The sequence below is a fragment of the Siphateles boraxobius genome, unplaced genomic scaffold (genome assembly GCF_051911475.1).
Source record: "Siphateles boraxobius isolate OS27281-9 unplaced genomic scaffold, OSU_SipBor_1 9, whole genome shotgun sequence".
Lineage (NCBI taxonomy): Eukaryota > Metazoa > Chordata > Actinopteri > Cypriniformes > Leuciscidae > Siphateles > Siphateles boraxobius.
The window spans coordinates 32,447,369-32,463,687 of NW_027509219.1; the positions used below are offsets into that span (position 1 = coordinate 32,447,369).

General features: G+C 37.8%; 2 protein-coding genes and 1 long non-coding RNA gene across 9 annotated transcripts; 2 read left to right on the forward strand and 1 right to left on the reverse strand.

The window, feature by feature from the left end:
- Positions 1-1,554, reverse strand: LOC143732702 (uncharacterized). The gene is made up of 4 exons (XR_013201159.1): positions 1,430-1,554; positions 1,257-1,288; positions 1,091-1,160; positions 1-765 (listed from the first exon to the last, which is right to left on the reverse strand). It is a non-coding gene; the product is annotated as an uncharacterized LOC143732702 (long non-coding RNA).
- Positions 1,555-2,242: 688 nt separating this feature from the next.
- On the forward strand, positions 2,243-8,484 carry wdr13 (WD repeat domain 13). Its single transcript, XM_077224016.1, has 10 exons — positions 2,243-2,376; positions 3,099-3,177; positions 3,309-3,540; positions 3,854-3,963; positions 4,051-4,181; positions 4,986-5,293; positions 6,376-6,556; positions 6,681-6,822; positions 6,908-7,026; positions 7,850-8,484. The coding sequence occupies exons 1-10, from the start codon at positions 2,286-2,288 to the stop codon at positions 8,032-8,034; spliced, it is 1,578 nt and encodes a 525-aa protein (XP_077080131.1). The 5' UTR covers positions 2,243-2,285; the 3' UTR covers positions 8,035-8,484.
- A 761-nt stretch (positions 8,485-9,245) lies between these two features.
- On the forward strand, positions 9,246-14,107 carry asb6 (ankyrin repeat and SOCS box containing 6). 7 transcript variants are annotated; one of them, XM_077224139.1, is made up of 7 exons: positions 9,246-9,311; positions 9,901-10,067; positions 10,142-10,314; positions 10,403-10,509; positions 10,598-10,706; positions 10,816-10,902; positions 11,578-14,107. In XM_077224139.1, the coding sequence occupies exons 2-7, from the start codon at positions 9,964-9,966 to the stop codon at positions 12,306-12,308; spliced, it is 1,311 nt and encodes a 436-aa protein (XP_077080254.1). In that variant the 5' UTR covers positions 9,246-9,311; positions 9,901-9,963; the 3' UTR covers positions 12,309-14,107. The 7 variants fall into 7 exon arrangements, with proteins under 7 accessions (XP_077080254.1, XP_077080251.1, XP_077080255.1 ...); XM_077224136.1 differs by having other exon boundaries at positions 9,256-9,311; positions 9,931-10,067; XM_077224140.1 differs by having other exon boundaries at positions 9,305-9,445.
- Positions 14,108-16,319: the final 2,212 nt, after the last annotated feature.

The window sequence follows — 16,319 nt, forward strand, 5'->3', positions numbered from 1 at the left end:
TGTAATATGCTTTATTTACAGAACCCTAATCTAGTTAAGACTACATGCACCTCCTTTCACTTGTTCTCTGTTACACATGCCTCCTATTGTTTTGCTGTCTGAGTTTAATATTACATACATGCTTTTATAGTCCCCGAACTCTGTATCTAATGCATGGCTACACTACTGTTTTAGTCCACTGTCTAAATAATCTAGAAATAATCTTGTCTTTCATCAATATAAGGGTGGTAAATTGATCAAAAGTGAATTAAAAATTTATATTTAAAAAATGCTGTACTTGAACCCTGAAAAAAAGATCACTGTTTGTATCACCACAAAAATACAGAGCAGCACAACTGGTTTCTACATTGACAATAATCAGAAAAGTTTCTTAAGCGCCAAATCAGCACATTAGAATGATTTCTGAAGGATCATGTGACACTGGAGTATGCTGTCATCAAAGGAAGAAATGGCATTTTAAATATATCAAATTAGAAAACAGATTTTTTAAATTGTAATACAATTTCATAATTTTACTGTTTTTACTATAGGCTATTTTGATTACGTGAATATTTGGATTTAAAAATGAGGGGGAAAAGAGTCAAAATTCCAAATGATAGCAAGTGTATGAAGTCATGTTTATTTGTAACTCAGTTCATTTATGTACAGCACAGTTGAGAACTATGACACGAGCGGAGTCAAATGTGAGCAGATGAGGGGGGGTATGGACGACAGATGAGGGTCACAGAGTCTCTGGAAATTATTGCTTCTCTCCCTTTGGCTGTCCTGTGAGGGGAAGACACAAAGACAGAAACCTTGACTGGAAACATACAGCAATTGTAATAAAATCACATCGTCCCCGAGAGCAAGATAGAAATGTGCAATCTCCTCTCTCATTTGTGTCAAGATGTTGTATTTCTCGCACACACTGCATATTGATTCAAATTTGTATTTGTCAGACAAACATTTACTTTCATAAGCCATGAAAACCATTTTACGTTTCAGTTCTGTTTGTTAGATGTTTTGCTGAACAATTTCAGTTATACTGTAGAAGTGTTTGGACATTTTTGCTTGTATTTCATGCACCTCTGAAATTCAGGTCAATATTTACCTCCTTGCTTTTTGGTGTCATCTACTTTCTGATCAACTTTCTTCGGCTGCTCCTTAGGACTCTGAGGTTGCTACAGGAAGACAAGAAAATCGAAATTCAATCTCAAGAAAGCAATTAAAGATTAATTATGCATGTATGCAATGGGTCTGCTGTGGGCCATTTTTACCTTGGTAGCGGATTTCTTATCCGCCTTGTTACCTGTTAAAACATTCAGGACATTTTTGTTTTGGTTATACAGATTTTGAGTTTATAAAAGTCAAAATGAAAGGTGGAATCATTTCATTTGCATGTTAGAATCTTAATTAAAAACATATTTGAAAGCTTTTCTTCAATATCTACCTTTTGTTCCAGGCATTTTGGCTGCGCTCCAAGGTCCTTGCGTCCTTTTAGAATAAGCAGTGCTGAGTGCTGGCGCGGCCCTCATTTATGGCCCCGGCCACTGAATGACTCCACTTACGGGGCCCCTTCGGGAAAGAGCGTCAGGAACAAGCAAAGAGCCCCGTCAGCTGTGCCTCTGCACTGTCCTGTCACGGGCCTCTGCTGAGCTCAGGTGGAATCATATCTTTTGTACAGTTAATCCTTTTATTTTGCAAATCGATGGTTCGCCTCCGCAGCCTTTTCCTCAACCCAGATAGAATTCTTGATTTTTAAATGTTAAAATCCAGTTTGACATTTAGTGTTAAACTGCAGGTTATAGACTAGTTAGACACATTATGTTCTGCAGTTTTATCAGGACAATGTTGTATGTTCAATATTTAGATTTAATGAAGTAGGGACTAGAAATGTATTGACAACTATACACAAAGCCAAATGTTCAGACATATCCTAAAAATAAAATAAAATAAATAATGGAATTTATGTGGTTGACAATAATAATATTATCAGTATTATCGAATATAGAATTATTAGTCACAAATAAAATATAGATTTTATTTAAAGTTATTTAGATAAATATTTAGATAATTATATTTAGTTTATATGTGAATGGATATTTGGAGTTTGTGACATATGTCATGCAGTTGAACTTGAACACTACTGACTGATTCTATATGCACTTAAAATACATTTTTACTACATGTAAACATAAGTTCTCGTTGCCAAGTCACTCGGCCTTGACTTTCAATCTTTAACAACATGCAAATCATTTGAAAGTCCGTGGACAGTCCTCATCATTACACGCGCTGCAGTGACGTCAATGATATGCAGATCAGCTGCTGTCAGGGTGGGTCGGTCACGTGATCATGCCAGTCCCTTCAGACAGAATGAACCGGTGAGAATCTTGCACGGTAGGTGTCATTTATGTTTAAAATTATACATTGACATTAAGTTTCAATAAGATAAAGGCATCCCTAAATGGTTTTTTGAGAGATATTGTAGCCCCTGTTTGATTGACATGATTTTAAAAAATATATTATTCGTTGTGCAACTGCTGTTGTTGTTAGCATCCCTGCTAACTGGGGCAAATGCGTCAAAACATTGATTTTAAAATAAACTTTGTTTGGTTTGTGTATAAATATGAATCATTTTGAAATTATATGTTCATTATAAACGTTGTGTTAACGTTAGTCATTTTTCAGGGTACTAGTGTGTTTGAGAAACAAGAATAGCATGCTATTAGTAATTTGACGCTGGATTTATGTGTTTTTAGTGCTGTCAAAGTTAACGTATTAATGAAATACGTTTCACGTAATTATTTTTTACGGTTGTATTCAATACATTTAAATCTGATTCTAAAGAATGGGCAGAAATCATTTGCTATAATTTTTTATAGATTTTAAATTTTTCTCACAAGTAGTTATTTAAAAAAAAAAGCTAGAATTCTTTGAGAAAAGTCTGTGGAAAACTTAATTTCATGTAAGTTGTATTTTGTGTCTCTTGTAATTTTTTTTAACAACAATTACAAATAGAAAATTTGAATCATATCTCAACTGAATGATACGATTAAGGCTCAGACATCTTTAGTTATTTATTTATGATTTATATAACAGTGTGTTTGTCTTTTCTGCAGACCTCGTGTTTCCTGCATTTCTCTGTGTTGAGGATCTCATGGCAGCTGTTTGGCAGCAGGTGCTGGCAGTGGACGCAAGGTGTGTGCAAGACTTTCATTGGAGTGAGACTCCATGCATACATCTGTAAAAAAATTTTAACGTGTGTAGTGACTAATCATGTCTTATATTATTCTCTACATCTTTCTGCCTCTCCCTGTCTTATTCCTCAGGTACAATGCTTACCGCACACCTACGTTCCCCCAGTTCCGCACACAGTACATCCGCCGGCGCAGCCAGCTGCTCCGCGAGAATGCCAAGTGTGGCTTTGAGCCGGGGCTGCGCAGGCAGTATCTGCGTCTGCGCAGTCAGTTGCTCGCCCTGCGTTACGGGCCTCTGTCAGAGCAGAGCAGCTTCAGAGCCAGCAGTGTGCGCAGTTCCCGCACCACACTGGATCGAATGGAGGTTAGGTGCATTCAGAAACAGGGAAGAGGGTCTGAGAAATGTGGATTAGGAGTTCTGGGCTGAAATAAGCCCCACAAAAACACAGTCAGAGGGCAAGATAGTATATATAAGACAGTCTTAGATATAAATAGCAATCCAGATCCAGGTCAATGTGTTGTGTGAGAGCTGCATTGCATGTAGATTGCGAGCTCTTTTGTGCATGATGGGCTTTATGTTGTTGCTGTAGTGCTAAACTCTAAAATCACCCTACATTGCATGCCTTCTTTTCTATTTTCTTGGTCTTTTTTTATTATCTTTTCCATCTTTTTTTCAGGACTTTGAGGAGGATCCCAGGGCTCAGGGTGCCAGAGGCCACCGGAGATCAGTAAGCCGTGGTTCATACCAGCTACAAGCCCAGATGAACAGGGCGGTGTATGATGAAAGGTAAACCCCACTAACCTTAGCTATTTAACTAATTATTTTCATGTTTGCACTGTATAAATGAGTCTCTGGGAACATCTTATGTGCCAGGCCTCCAGGTAGCCTGGTGCCCACCTCGGTGGCAGAAGCCAGTCGGGCCATGGCAGGTGACACCACCCTCAGTGAGAACTACGCCTTTGCCGGCATGCACCACATCTTTGACCAGCATGTCGACTCAGCTGGTGAGTGAGATGTTAATGACACAACTAGGGCTGTGACCAACCAAAATTTCTGGACCATTCAAATTTTAAAGTTAGTTTAAATTTAAAGTTAGTAAATAACACATGCTGCCTGCTAGATATTTATTTGCATAATATTTACTCAATTAGAAATAGTTAGTCAATTAAGCCATATGAAAAAAATATTATAATAGAATTCAATTTAAATCATTTTAATTTAATTAAAATTTATTTTAATTAAAAAATGAATTAAACTTTTTATATTTTAGATAGCAACTTCTTGATTTTGTAATCCTATTATAGTATTTTTCATAATGAAATAAAACCTTCAAAATAAAAGTCACTCATATTAAAAAAAAAGTAAAACAGATGATGTTGATAAATAAAAAAAGCCATATATTGACCGATATATCAGTCGACCACTATCCTTGATACCAATTTTGATACCACAGCAAAACCACAGTTCATTAATAATTTTTCAAGAAAACACTGACTGACAAAGGACAACAAAATAAATCAAAAGTGGCAACGGGTTTTTTAATTTTTCTTATTACTATTGTTTAATTCCTGCATTGTGTCTATTTCACCAATCTGATACTTTGGCATATATATATCTATTTGCACCTTAGATGAGCTCAAGACCACCATTTTGACTAAGAAGCGCATTTGATCATTTTCCTGTGCAGTCACATTACTGCTAGCCTTCACCTGTGCATGCATGTAAATGTTGGAAAACAGCCATCAGCCCTTGGTCTGGACTGTTGTTTTTACCCTCTCATTTAACCTTTAATTATTTTATCTCCTCAGTTCCCCGATTGCAGTTTGCCAATGATGATAAACACCTCCTCGCCTGCTGCTCATTGGATGGGACATTGTCAATCATGACACTATCCCCACCTCCACCAACTGTAAAGGTGACACTGAAAGGCCATGCTGGGCCCGTGACTGACTTTGCCTGGTCGCTTAGCAATGACATCATTGTGTCCACGTCCAAAGATGGCACTCTGCGCATCTGGAACACAGAGGATGGCCGCTGCATCCGGGAGGTGACCGACCCAGAGGGCAGTGAGCTGCTGTGCTGCACTTTTCAGCCCATGAACAACAACCTGACTGTGGTGAGCCCAAATGGCAACCATTATTGTTTCTGATATTCTCTACCGTTCAAAAGTTTTGGGTCGGTAGTGTTTTTAAATGTTTTTTTAAAGAAGTCTAAAAACGTTTAGGTTGCATTTATTTGACCTAAAAGTTCACGAAAAACTGTAATATTGTATAACTTCTTTTTGCTCTAAAGTGTATATTTGAAAGTGTAATTTATTCCTGTGATGCAAAGCTAAATATTCAGCATCATTACTCCAGTCTTCAGTGTCACATGATCCTTCAGAAATCATTCTAATATGCTGATTTGCTGCTGAAAAAAACAAAGTTTTATTATTATCAATGTTGAAAACAGTTGAGCTGCTTGATATTTTTATGGAAACCATGATAAATTTTTTTCAGGATTCTTCGATGAGTAGAAAGCTTTTTAAAAGAAAGAACAGCATTTATTTGAAATGGAAATCTTTTGTAACAGTGTAAAAGTCTTTACTATCACTTTTGATCGATTTAATGCATCCTTGCAGAATATTAATTTCTTTAAAAAAAAAGAAAAATCTTACTGAATCTTACTGTGGCAACAAAAACCATCTGCCCTTTCAGTAATCCTATTAGGGTGTGATATGTGCCACCAGCCAGAAAAGAGTACTTTGTGTGCAATAGTGGGTAAATGTACTAAATGTACAGAGACCAAATATAGTTTTATTCAGCTAGTGTGATTCAATTTATTGAGTTCAACAAGGCATAAATGTGTTGGGTGAGTTGGGCGATCTATAAAACATCTCTGCAAAGTGGCATGCTTAAAGAAACTTGGTTATATTACAACTTTATTATATCTTTCATGCTTTCTTTACTTCTGTAGTGGTTTTATTTTAATGCGAATGCCCCAAACAAACTCAGACTCACGTGTTTCAGATTCTTTCCAGATTCACTTCAATTTTCAACATTATATAATTTCCCTTTTATTTGTGTCTATATGTTACTATACAAAGCTAATGTAACACAATGACATTTTAGTAAATTGTAAAAATATGAAAATGTCTGGTAAAGTACTTTCTGAAATCGTTCTGATATATCACATGTGTCTTTTGTTATCTGTGCCCAGGTTGGCAACAGCAAACATCACCTGCAGGTGGTGAACATCTCCACTGGGAAGAAAGTGAAAGGAGGCTCCAGCAAACTGACCGGTCGAGTGCTTTCTCTCTCGTTTGATGCACCGGGGAGAATCCTGTGGGCCGGCGATGACAGGGGAAGCATTTTCTCCTTCCTCTTTGACATGGCCACAGGTACAAAGATGTTTCATGCCAAGCCCAGATTGTGATTTTGGGGGAAAGTCTGGAAACCATAGTAATATAGATGAGAGTTGATATATATTGGTGTTTAAGTAAAATCAAGGTGGTTCTTCCACAGGAAAACTGACCAAAGCTAAGAGGCTGGTGGTGAATGAGGGCAGCTCTATTTCCAGTATCTCAGCCCGCTCATGGATCAGTCGAGAGGCACGGGATCCGTCGCTGCTCGTCAACGCCTGTGTAAACAAACTACTGCTCTACAGGTTAGAATGCACTTAACGGCAAACCAGATTGTCACTTTCCTTTGGTTAAGATGATTATTGATCAGTGTGGAACTGGTATTGACAGGGTTGTGGATAATGAGGGGACTCTACAGCTGAAGAGGAGTTTCCCCATCCAACAAGGATCCCAACCGTTGCACAGCATCTTCTGTCCTCTCATGTCCTTCAGACAGGGAGCCTGTGTTGGTATGACCCGATTCATCATCTCATTTGTGTCCATTTACATTCAGCAACTGAAAAAAGGGCCATTGTAATTATTTTTATTTTTTTTATTCTAAGCAAAACTCGAATTATGTGTGCTTAAACACTAGTCACCATAGGCAAGAAAGGGCAATAGAAATAGTTTAATATTTTTAAAAACTGACTATTTTAACGAATATTTGTTTGCTATGTACCATTAAAAATGTGGGGTCGGTAAGATTTTTTAAATAAGTCTCTTATGCTCTCCAAGGCTGTATTTATTTGATAAAAATACTGTAAAAACAGTAATGTTCTGAAATATTATTTCAATTTAAAATAACTGTTTTCTATGTTAATATATTTTAAAATGAATACATTTTCTGCATCATTACTTCAGTGTCACGTGATCCTTCAGAAATCATTCTAATATGCTGATTTGCTGCTCAGGAAACATTTCTTATTATTATCAATGTTGAATACAGTTGTGCTGCTTAATATTTATGGCATATATTTTCAGCATTTTTTGATTAATAGAAAGTACAGTAAAACAACATTATAAATGACACTTTTGATCAATTTAATGCATCCTTGTTGAAAAAAGTGTTAATTTCTTTCAGAAAAAAAAATATTTTGATTGATAATGTACATGTGATTTTATTAGGCTCGCAACATACTAATGGCGAACTGTTGAAATTGATCAACTACATATCACTCACTGATGTGCACTTACGAGGTTACTTTTCTGTTAGGATGCTGCCTATGTAGGCAGCTCACACTGTTTTGAAAACAAAGCCAGTGTAAGTGAATCCCTGCTCTTTCTCTCATGTAGTCACTGGCAGCGAGGACGCATGTGTCTACTTTTTCGACGTCGAGCGCAACACTAAGGCCATTGTTAACAAGCTGCAGGGTCACAGCGTGCCTGTCCTGGACGTGAGCTTCAACTGCGACGAAAGCCTGTTAGCCTCCTCTGACGCCACCGGAATGGTGATCATCTGGAGACGGGAGCAGAAGTAATCACGGCTACTCCAAGCTTTTGCTACCTTGGCTACAGCATCTTCCATGCAGGCTGGCTTGAATCACGTGCAATGAAACTCCTACTGTAAACGTGTGATGACTGTGATGTTTTGGATGAGTCTTGGCTAACTTATGTGGACCATGAAAGAAACTTGTATTCTCTTATCTTTGTTTTAGGGCTGATATTTCTATTGTCGTTGTTTTGGGATGTGATGCTTGATTGTGACTATGTGCACTTCATCAGTGCTTTGCGGTCATAAATGTGTAACTTAACAGAGGAGATGTTAATATGATAATTTGTTCACCTTTGTGCATTGTGTGTCTTTGTGAGTGAGTGTGTAAGAATGAGAACGCTTGAGACAATGTTTTACTGAAGTTGTGTTCGCTTGCACAATAACACTACTGTATTTATGCCTTGTTGAACTCAATAAACTTACTCACACTAAGTTACATTTGGTCTCTCTATATTTTCATAGAATTTATTGACATTTTGTTTGCATGTTTTTTTTTTTAATGGCAACTTCTAATCAAAGGAGCTTCTGAAGATGGGGAAGTTGTTGGCACACAGGAAGTTTAGTTCAAGGGGTGCTTTAATGCCCCCTTTTACAAGATGTAAAATAAGTCTCTGATGTGTATGTGAGGTTTTAGTGTATGTAACTTTTAGGGTTTGTGATGTCACTAGCCCGGGAGGAATGTTGTGCAGTCCCTATCAGTCGTTTGTTGTAGTCCTTAAAAAAACAATAAAAAAAAAGCAAATATCTCCCTTTGCTTTGAACTTTGAGCACTGTAACTTTTCAAATGTTTTTTATGCTCAAACAGCAACATTACACACTAACTAAAGTGAAATCATAATCAACCACTCCTTTCAAATCCTTTTTTTTAACTTCAGCCTGTATTTTCAAGTTTGAAATATGAATAGGTCTCATCAAGTTAATGTATTTCTTTATTATTGATATTTACTCTGTGCTAATACTGGTGACAATATTTCTTCAAGTATTTTCCAGTATCATGACTAAATTGTTGCCTATAAAATGTATTTTTTCTAAATATGTTTTTAGTAGAATATTTGGCTTCAGACTCACACTTGGGCCTCGAATGAAAAGACTTTTAAACCTCGATGCCATTTTTAAATGTTAAGGCTTTTATTTTGAAATGAAAATGTTTTAAATATGCATAAGCACACTTTTTTTCATGTGCTTTTATTTTGAAAGGAAACAATTCTCTCACGACAGCTACACTGTAACATGTGGGAGGAACTACTTCCGGTTCTACACTGGGTAAGCTTAAAGAGAAAAACAAACAAACATATGAATGAAACGCTAATGGTATAGATATATATTGTAACTAAATTTATTTTGGAACCCTTGAACATTGATTACCTACTGTATAGTAGGAGGTTGACAGCCTGCAGGCAAGTAAAGAACCCACTACATAAAACAGCTCACAAAATGAATAAATCAGGTTTATAGTTTTTTTTATTATTAATTCAGACGCTGTAATTCTAAAGACATCTTAAGATCAAGAGTTAAACTAGTTTATATGTTCATGCATGTGAATCATCGAGCTGGCCGTTCTTTTAGAGGTGTGGTCCATCTGATAAAACGAGTTCTTTCTCTTTTTTTGAATATGCATTATTTTAAAAAATTAAAAGGATTTAAAGGTTGTTTGTTATGTAATCATAGTCTTTCATATTTATATTTTATATTTATATTTTTATATACCCCAATTGCGGCATAACTATTTTATAAAAAATGTTTATTTGTCATAAATAAATACTGATATGTGACTCAGTTTCCTAGCAAGATCTTCAGTGCATTATATATTGTTTTTAGTATGTCTTACTGACTTGATTTATATATTTTTTAGAATCTTGCATGAGTTTGTACTGTTTTAAAGCGTGAAGAGACCGTGGGACAGAGGGAACAGAACATGCCTTTCCTCCACGGGTTCAGGAGGATCGTGTACGAGTATCAACCGCTGGTGGATGCTGTGATGAGTGTCCTGGGAACAGGAGGAGGAGAAAACCAGCGCAGGTCATTATCTCAACTGCATTTGAAAGACTGCACTGAGCAGACGATGACAGAATTGTATGCACTGCATTTCACAGACAAGAGGATGAAGAAAGCATCTCAAGGGCTCTTGTGGAGCTTCTGGATAGAGAGTCCCAGTCTCCCGTCTTCATGCAGGGAATCAGCTACTCCCTGTTTCGAGTGGCTGATCTCGGGTTGGTCAGCGCAGCAAAGGTGCTCTTGCGTTACGGAGCTGATCTCAACTTTGAAGGTGCGGAGATGCTAAGGACGAATGCATCATGATTTCGTGATTCTGATAAACCTCATTATCATCTCGAAACTTTTTGTTGTTGTTCCAGACCCTGTATCGTACTACAACCCCTTACACATTGCAGTGTTGAGGAACAAGCCAGACATGGTGCAGATGTTGAAATCTCACGGAGCTGAAATCAACAAGAGGGACAGGGTGAGAACACGTGTGTCTTATAAAGTAGCATTTACTGTTATAGTCATGCAACGATGCTTTTTGTGGCACTTTTTGGTCTCTGCAATAGATTCATGAAAGCAGCCCTCTTGACCTGGCCAGCGAGGAGGCGGATAAGCTGCCGTGTTTGCGTGTGCTTCTGGACTTGGGTGCTGATGTGAATGCGAAAGACAAGAATGGTATTTTATTTAACTCGGCTAACAATATTGAATGTTTGTGGTTTCTTGATGTATTTCATTTGATTCTAACTCTCTGTTTATTGTGTTGCACATGCTTGCACTTTTGCAGGAAAAACTGCACTGCTTCATGCTCTGGCCAGCAGTGATGGACTCACAGTCAATAATGTGGACAATATAGAGCTGCTTCTACAAAGAGGTGCTTCACTGAACATTACAACATCAGTTCTGACATTAGGCAACAGATTTATTCAGAAATTTCGTTTTAAAAACTCAAATCTTGACTTAAACTTAAAGATTTTATATAGTTGTTATTGTAATGTTGAAAGTGTAATATTGTGAAATATTATTACAATTTTAAATAACTGTTTAAATATATTTTCAAATGTAATTTATTCCTGTGATGTAAAGCTGAATTTTCAGCATCATTACTCCAGTCTTCAGTGTCACATGATCCTTCAGAAATAATTCTAATATGCTGATTTGATGCTCAAGAAACATTTCTCATTATCAATGTTGAAAAAAGTTGTGCTGCTATATAATGGGATTATATATAATCCATTATATAGCAGCATATATGCTATATAATTTATATAGCAATATATATACATATATTATTATTATATAATATTTTTATTACTTGTGTGTGTGTATATATATATTTTGAGGTGTAATATGACCTATAATATACATATTATATTATTATATAAAGTATCATTGATCTGCCTGTATAAGTGCAATTTTATTTATTTTGTTTTATTTTTTGCTTTAAATACTTTCTTTTTTTCTTTTTTTACAGCCATCTAAAAGTCAAAAAATGAAACCACTTATTCTTATTTCTTATTGTGTTTTTAAACGCATATGTCCTGTGCAGGTGCAGATGTGAACGCCACCACACATGACGGCGAGACCCCCATGTCCTCTCTGATCTTCCTGGTGAAGGAGGCTCTGGACAGCAGCGTGGAGGATGCGAAGGAGATCGGGCGTTTTTGTACCCGTGTGGCACGTCTTCTGATCAGCCACGGTGCAGACCCCAGCTGCTGCTTGAACGCTGCTGACGGGGAAGAGTGGGAACATTCACTAACCTACACCATTCTGGAGAACTTCGACTTGCTATTTCCCCTGACCGCCCTTCTACTCCAGCACGGCGCTTCCTTCGTCTGCTCTCACCACAGCGCCTCCTTCTGGACGGGTCAACAACTGATATTCAAGCGTCTCGCTGAAGCTCTCCGTGAGCCTTTAGATGCCGCCGAGCTGGCTGATGTTTTAGCCAAAGCTGAAGTGCTGTTGGATCTGGCCAGGATCTGCTCTCCTGTCATTCCTCCTCTCTTCCCGCGCTCACAACTGCCCGTTCTGGACCAGGTTTCTACCCATCAGCCCCTGCTGGAGCTCTACAGCAAACTAGAGGACCAAGAGAGCCGGCCGCTGCCACTGAGATGCCTTTGCCAGAGACTGATCCGCCGCTGTCTGCAGCCGTGGCCCTTTGAGGAGAAGGTGAAAGCCCTGCCACTGCCAGACAGACTGAAGGACCTGCTGCTCCCAGAGAACTGCTGGACCAACAGACCCGGCTGGGACAGATTCAAACCTCGACGTTCTCCGCGCTGAGAGGCGGATCCACGGACTGTGTTTGTGGTTGTAAATATGGAGCCCTTAATGACCGCTGCATTCAGTAAAATTCAGATAAAAGTGATGCAGTGCTTGTTTAATTTGAATCAGCATGCAGAAAGATAATTTGTCTGTTGATCTGAGAGTTGGAAACTAGCAAAAATATGTATTTAAGTCTTATAATTGTCATTCAAATAAGTTTTCTCTGTGCCAAAATGCCAGTAACTTCACTGTATTACCAGGTAATTTTCTGTTTGTTTTTTAGTATGAAAAGGGATAATTGTTTACAGTTGAATCTTTAATATTGTGCAGCATCACTGCGTTATGTGCTTTGTACTTATGCATGTCTATTTTTAAGCGGATTTGTAAGTGATTCGGAGTTGCTGATTGGAATCAGTTTCCATTTTTTGTATTATCATTTATATGATATACTTAAAGTGCCTTAACAAGATAAATTTTGTAGCTGGAGTATTGAAGAAATGTTTGCTCTCTTGCATTGTACTGTGTGTGTTTGTAAGTTTGAAGCTTTTCTGACTTGTTGTACGTCTTTAAAATATTAGGCTGTATGTTGTCGTAATCTTGCTTTTAAGTGGTTTCATCCTGACCTGATCTCAAAATGATACTTTAATGGAGACTTCAATGAAATGCCGATGGTCTCTGTGAGAGTGTTCGTGGTGTATGAGTGCATGATAAAATAGAGCTAGTTATGGGAATTTTGCTTCACCCCAGTGACTTGAAAAATAACTATTTTCTGACATCAGTGGATAACTGAAACATGTTTATAAAACTAAAAATGAGCACCTTAACATAATGACGATGAATCATAGACATCAGGCTAAGTTATGCCTAACCAACATGTCTTAGTGCAAAACGTATGTATTCTGGATGACCCCCTATTTGATTCTTAACTGATATTGCTTCAAGGCCAAGTGGTGTGTGACCCAACATTGATAAATTTCAAGCGACACATGGCAACAGGGATTTAAACTGCGTTTACACCAGGTTATCCTATATGGGGAGCCAGTAGATATACGGCCCTGGCAGTTTTACGCCCCAGACAGTTTACGCTCCTCTTGTTCCTGATGCGTCCAGTAGGGGGATATACTGTGAAATAACATAATTAAATTGACGCTCGAAACTTACACATTAATAACCGTCTATCCATTGACTTTGAATAATTTTGTGGTTTTTGTTCATTTCAATATAAATGTAACATTGTAGATCTGCACTACAGATTAAAATATCTGTAGATATTCAGTTGGGCTTCCCTCTCTTCACTCAGCCAGAAGACTATTTGTTTTTGTGAATTAAAAAAAAAAACACATAGTTGGATCAGATGACAAGTAATGATATACGACCTACTGTAGAATAGTTATATTCACCGTAGGTTATACAGGAGACTGAGGGAAATATGTTGTTGTGAATTTATATAAAGATACATTTAGATATTAACCATATTTAGCCCATTAGACATAGTACCGTGTAATCATATGGATCCTCGATGAAATATCTGCTTTACTACTCTATCTTAAACAGCTACAAAACAGTGTCCTGCATAGCATTTATGAAGACAAACACAGTTTATCCCTTTTCTAAAATTCCAAGGGCCATTTAGAAGAAAGACAATATTGTTGTTCACAGAATTTTTTTATTTATTAACACCATTTATGAATTATGATGACTCCCGTAGATGACTCCCCTATGGCTTGCCACTGTTCTTTAACTGTTTTTCTATCCTCCTGTCAAAGTGCTCCTGCTCACTGATAAAAAAAATTAAACATTAAAAATATTTAAAAGGACATCCATGTTGAATTTGATCTTGTCACTGTGCGGGTGTGGATGTGCTGCCCAGAACTGATGTCAGTCGAGTCTGGATTGCATCAATTTTCTTCTGATCTTCAAAGTACAACGGCACTTGGTGGAACACTTTTGGAAAAAGTGTCAAGCCAATTTGATTTCTTTTGGCCACTGATGATGGACTGTGCAGAGAAAATTGAAAATGACATTAAAAACATGTATGTCTCTGTAATGCCGGGCGTACACCAAAGGATTTTCACAGTCCCAGACTAAAGACCGGCAGTCTTTAGGAATCTTACTGGAGTCTCGGCGCGCTCCCGTCGTCTCGATCGTTAAATGTGAGGTGATAATCTGCAGTCGGCGACCCGATTTATGCCAGTCTTACTCCAGTCTTTCATATCAAACATGTTTGATATTATCGCAAGTCTTTAGTCTGAGACTAAAAACTGTGAACCCAAGTCTTTAGATGTGAGCTGATAATCTTATAAAGTCTTTTCTAAATCTTTTCAAAGTCTTTAGGTGTACAGAAAGGATAAGTCGTTTATTTACTAGACAAGCTATTGTTTTGGAATGCAGTTAAAAAAAGAAATGGGTGTTTATAGTTTATACAAGTTTAGAGAGAGAGAGATTTTCATTTCCTTAAGTATAGCTAAAGCAAATACACACCTTTATGAGATGCAAAGGGGGGGTGAAATGCTGTTTCATGCATAGTGAGTTTTTCACACTGTTAAAGAGTTGGATTCCCATGCTAAACATGGACAAAGTTTCAAAAATGAAGTTGTAAGTTTGATGGAGTTCCAAAAATACTCCTTCCGGTTTGTCACAAGTTTCGGAAAGTTTTTTTCGAATACGGGCCTGTGTGACGTCAGAGTCGCCGGAATTTCCTTATACGGGTCTTAAGGGCACTTCTCCCGGAAGGGCGCGCGCGCATCTGTAGCCTAGTGCGTGCGAGAGTACGCCTATGCCCATCAGAGCGCTGGGCTCGGCTGCGCTGCAATTAAAAAAATGGCACCAAAAAAGTGTGTTTTTGGTTGCCAGGGCAAGACAACATTGCACAAATTTCCAAAGAACCCAGCGTTAAGGGACCTGTGGATGGATTTTGTTTTTCCAGAGCAGCAACGGAGTTGTGCAAGTGTTTTTGTTTGTTCCCTTCATTTCGACAGTAATAGTTTTATAAACAAGGCCCAGTTCAACGCCGGATTTGCAGATCGCCTAAAACTCAAAGATGGAGCAGTCCCAACGATAAAGGTTCACGGTCGTGCGTTGGAACCGCAGGCGGTGAGTAAAACTGCTTCAAATGTCTGTGAGTTGTTAACTATCGGCGTGTAAGCACAGAAAGTAAACAACATGATCACATACAGTTAATGTATCTATGGAGCATGCGATGTATAGTGTGTGTTTAAATACATTTGTTTAGCTGGCCACTGTAGGTGTCAGTTTGTTTATTGTAAAAATAAATAATGTCCTCATAAACCAGGTTTGGTTTACACAACATACACAAATGTTGTAAAACTCGCGCATGACATGGTGTTCTAAAAACACTGCGCTCAAGTTCAAATCATTTCTATTTTTAAAAAAACGCTCGAGACCTTATGTTTTTCACCCATTTCACTGCCCATCTCACGTTTTTGTGAGCAAAAACGCGTTCTGTATGAACGAGCCCTTATATTGTTTAAAGGGTTAGTTCACCCAAAAATGAAAATTAAGTCATTAATTACTCACCCCCATGCTGTACCAACCCCGTAAGACCTTCGTTCATCTTCGGAACACAAATGAAGATATTTTTGATTAAATCTGAGAGGTGGATCACTGCTACATAGGCTGCCAGAGGGAATGAAACTTGACGGCCCAGAAAGTCATTAAAGAAAATGTTTAAATATTCCATGTGCCTACAGTGGCTCAACTATAAGTTTATCAAGCGACGAGAATACTTTTTTCCCGAAAAAAAAAACATAATAAGGACTTTATTCGACTATTCCTTTTCTTCCTTGTGGGCCTGAGACGAGAGTTCAAGAGATTTCCACGACGCATTCGCGAGAACTGAGAAGAGAACGTTCTTCTTCTAATACTTCTTGTTCAGTTCTCGCGCATGCGTCGTGGAAATCTCTTGAACTCTCGTCTCAGGCCCACAAGGAATGAAAAGGAATAGTCGAATAAAGTCGTTATTATGTTTTTTTTTTCGGGAAAAAAGTAGTCTCGTCGCTTGATAAACTT

What these genes read in the sequence shown, in the direction of transcription:
- wdr13 (XM_077224016.1), top strand. Translation starts at nt 2,286, where the DNA reads ATGATATGCAGATCAGCTGCTGTCAGGGTGGGTCGGTCACGTGATCAT. An exon ending in ACCGGTGAGAATCTTGCACG is followed by an intron (nt 2,377 to 3,098) that starts GTAGGTGTCATT and finishes TCTTTTCTGCAG; the next exon opens with ACCTCGTGTTTCCTGCATTT. An exon ending in TGAACAACAACCTGACTGTG is followed by an intron (nt 5,294 to 6,375) that starts GTGAGCCCAAAT and finishes ATCTGTGCCCAG; the next exon opens with GTTGGCAACAGCAAACATCA.
- asb6 (XM_077224136.1), top strand. Translation starts at nt 9,279, where the DNA reads ATGTGGGAGGAACTACTTCCGGTTCTACACTGG. An exon ending in AAATCAACAAGAGGGACAGG is followed by an intron (nt 10,510 to 10,597) that starts GTGAGAACACGT and finishes TCTCTGCAATAG; the next exon opens with ATTCATGAAAGCAGCCCTCT. An exon ending in GAATGCGAAAGACAAGAATG is followed by an intron (nt 10,707 to 10,815) that starts GTATTTTATTTA and finishes GCACTTTTGCAG; the next exon opens with GAAAAACTGCACTGCTTCAT.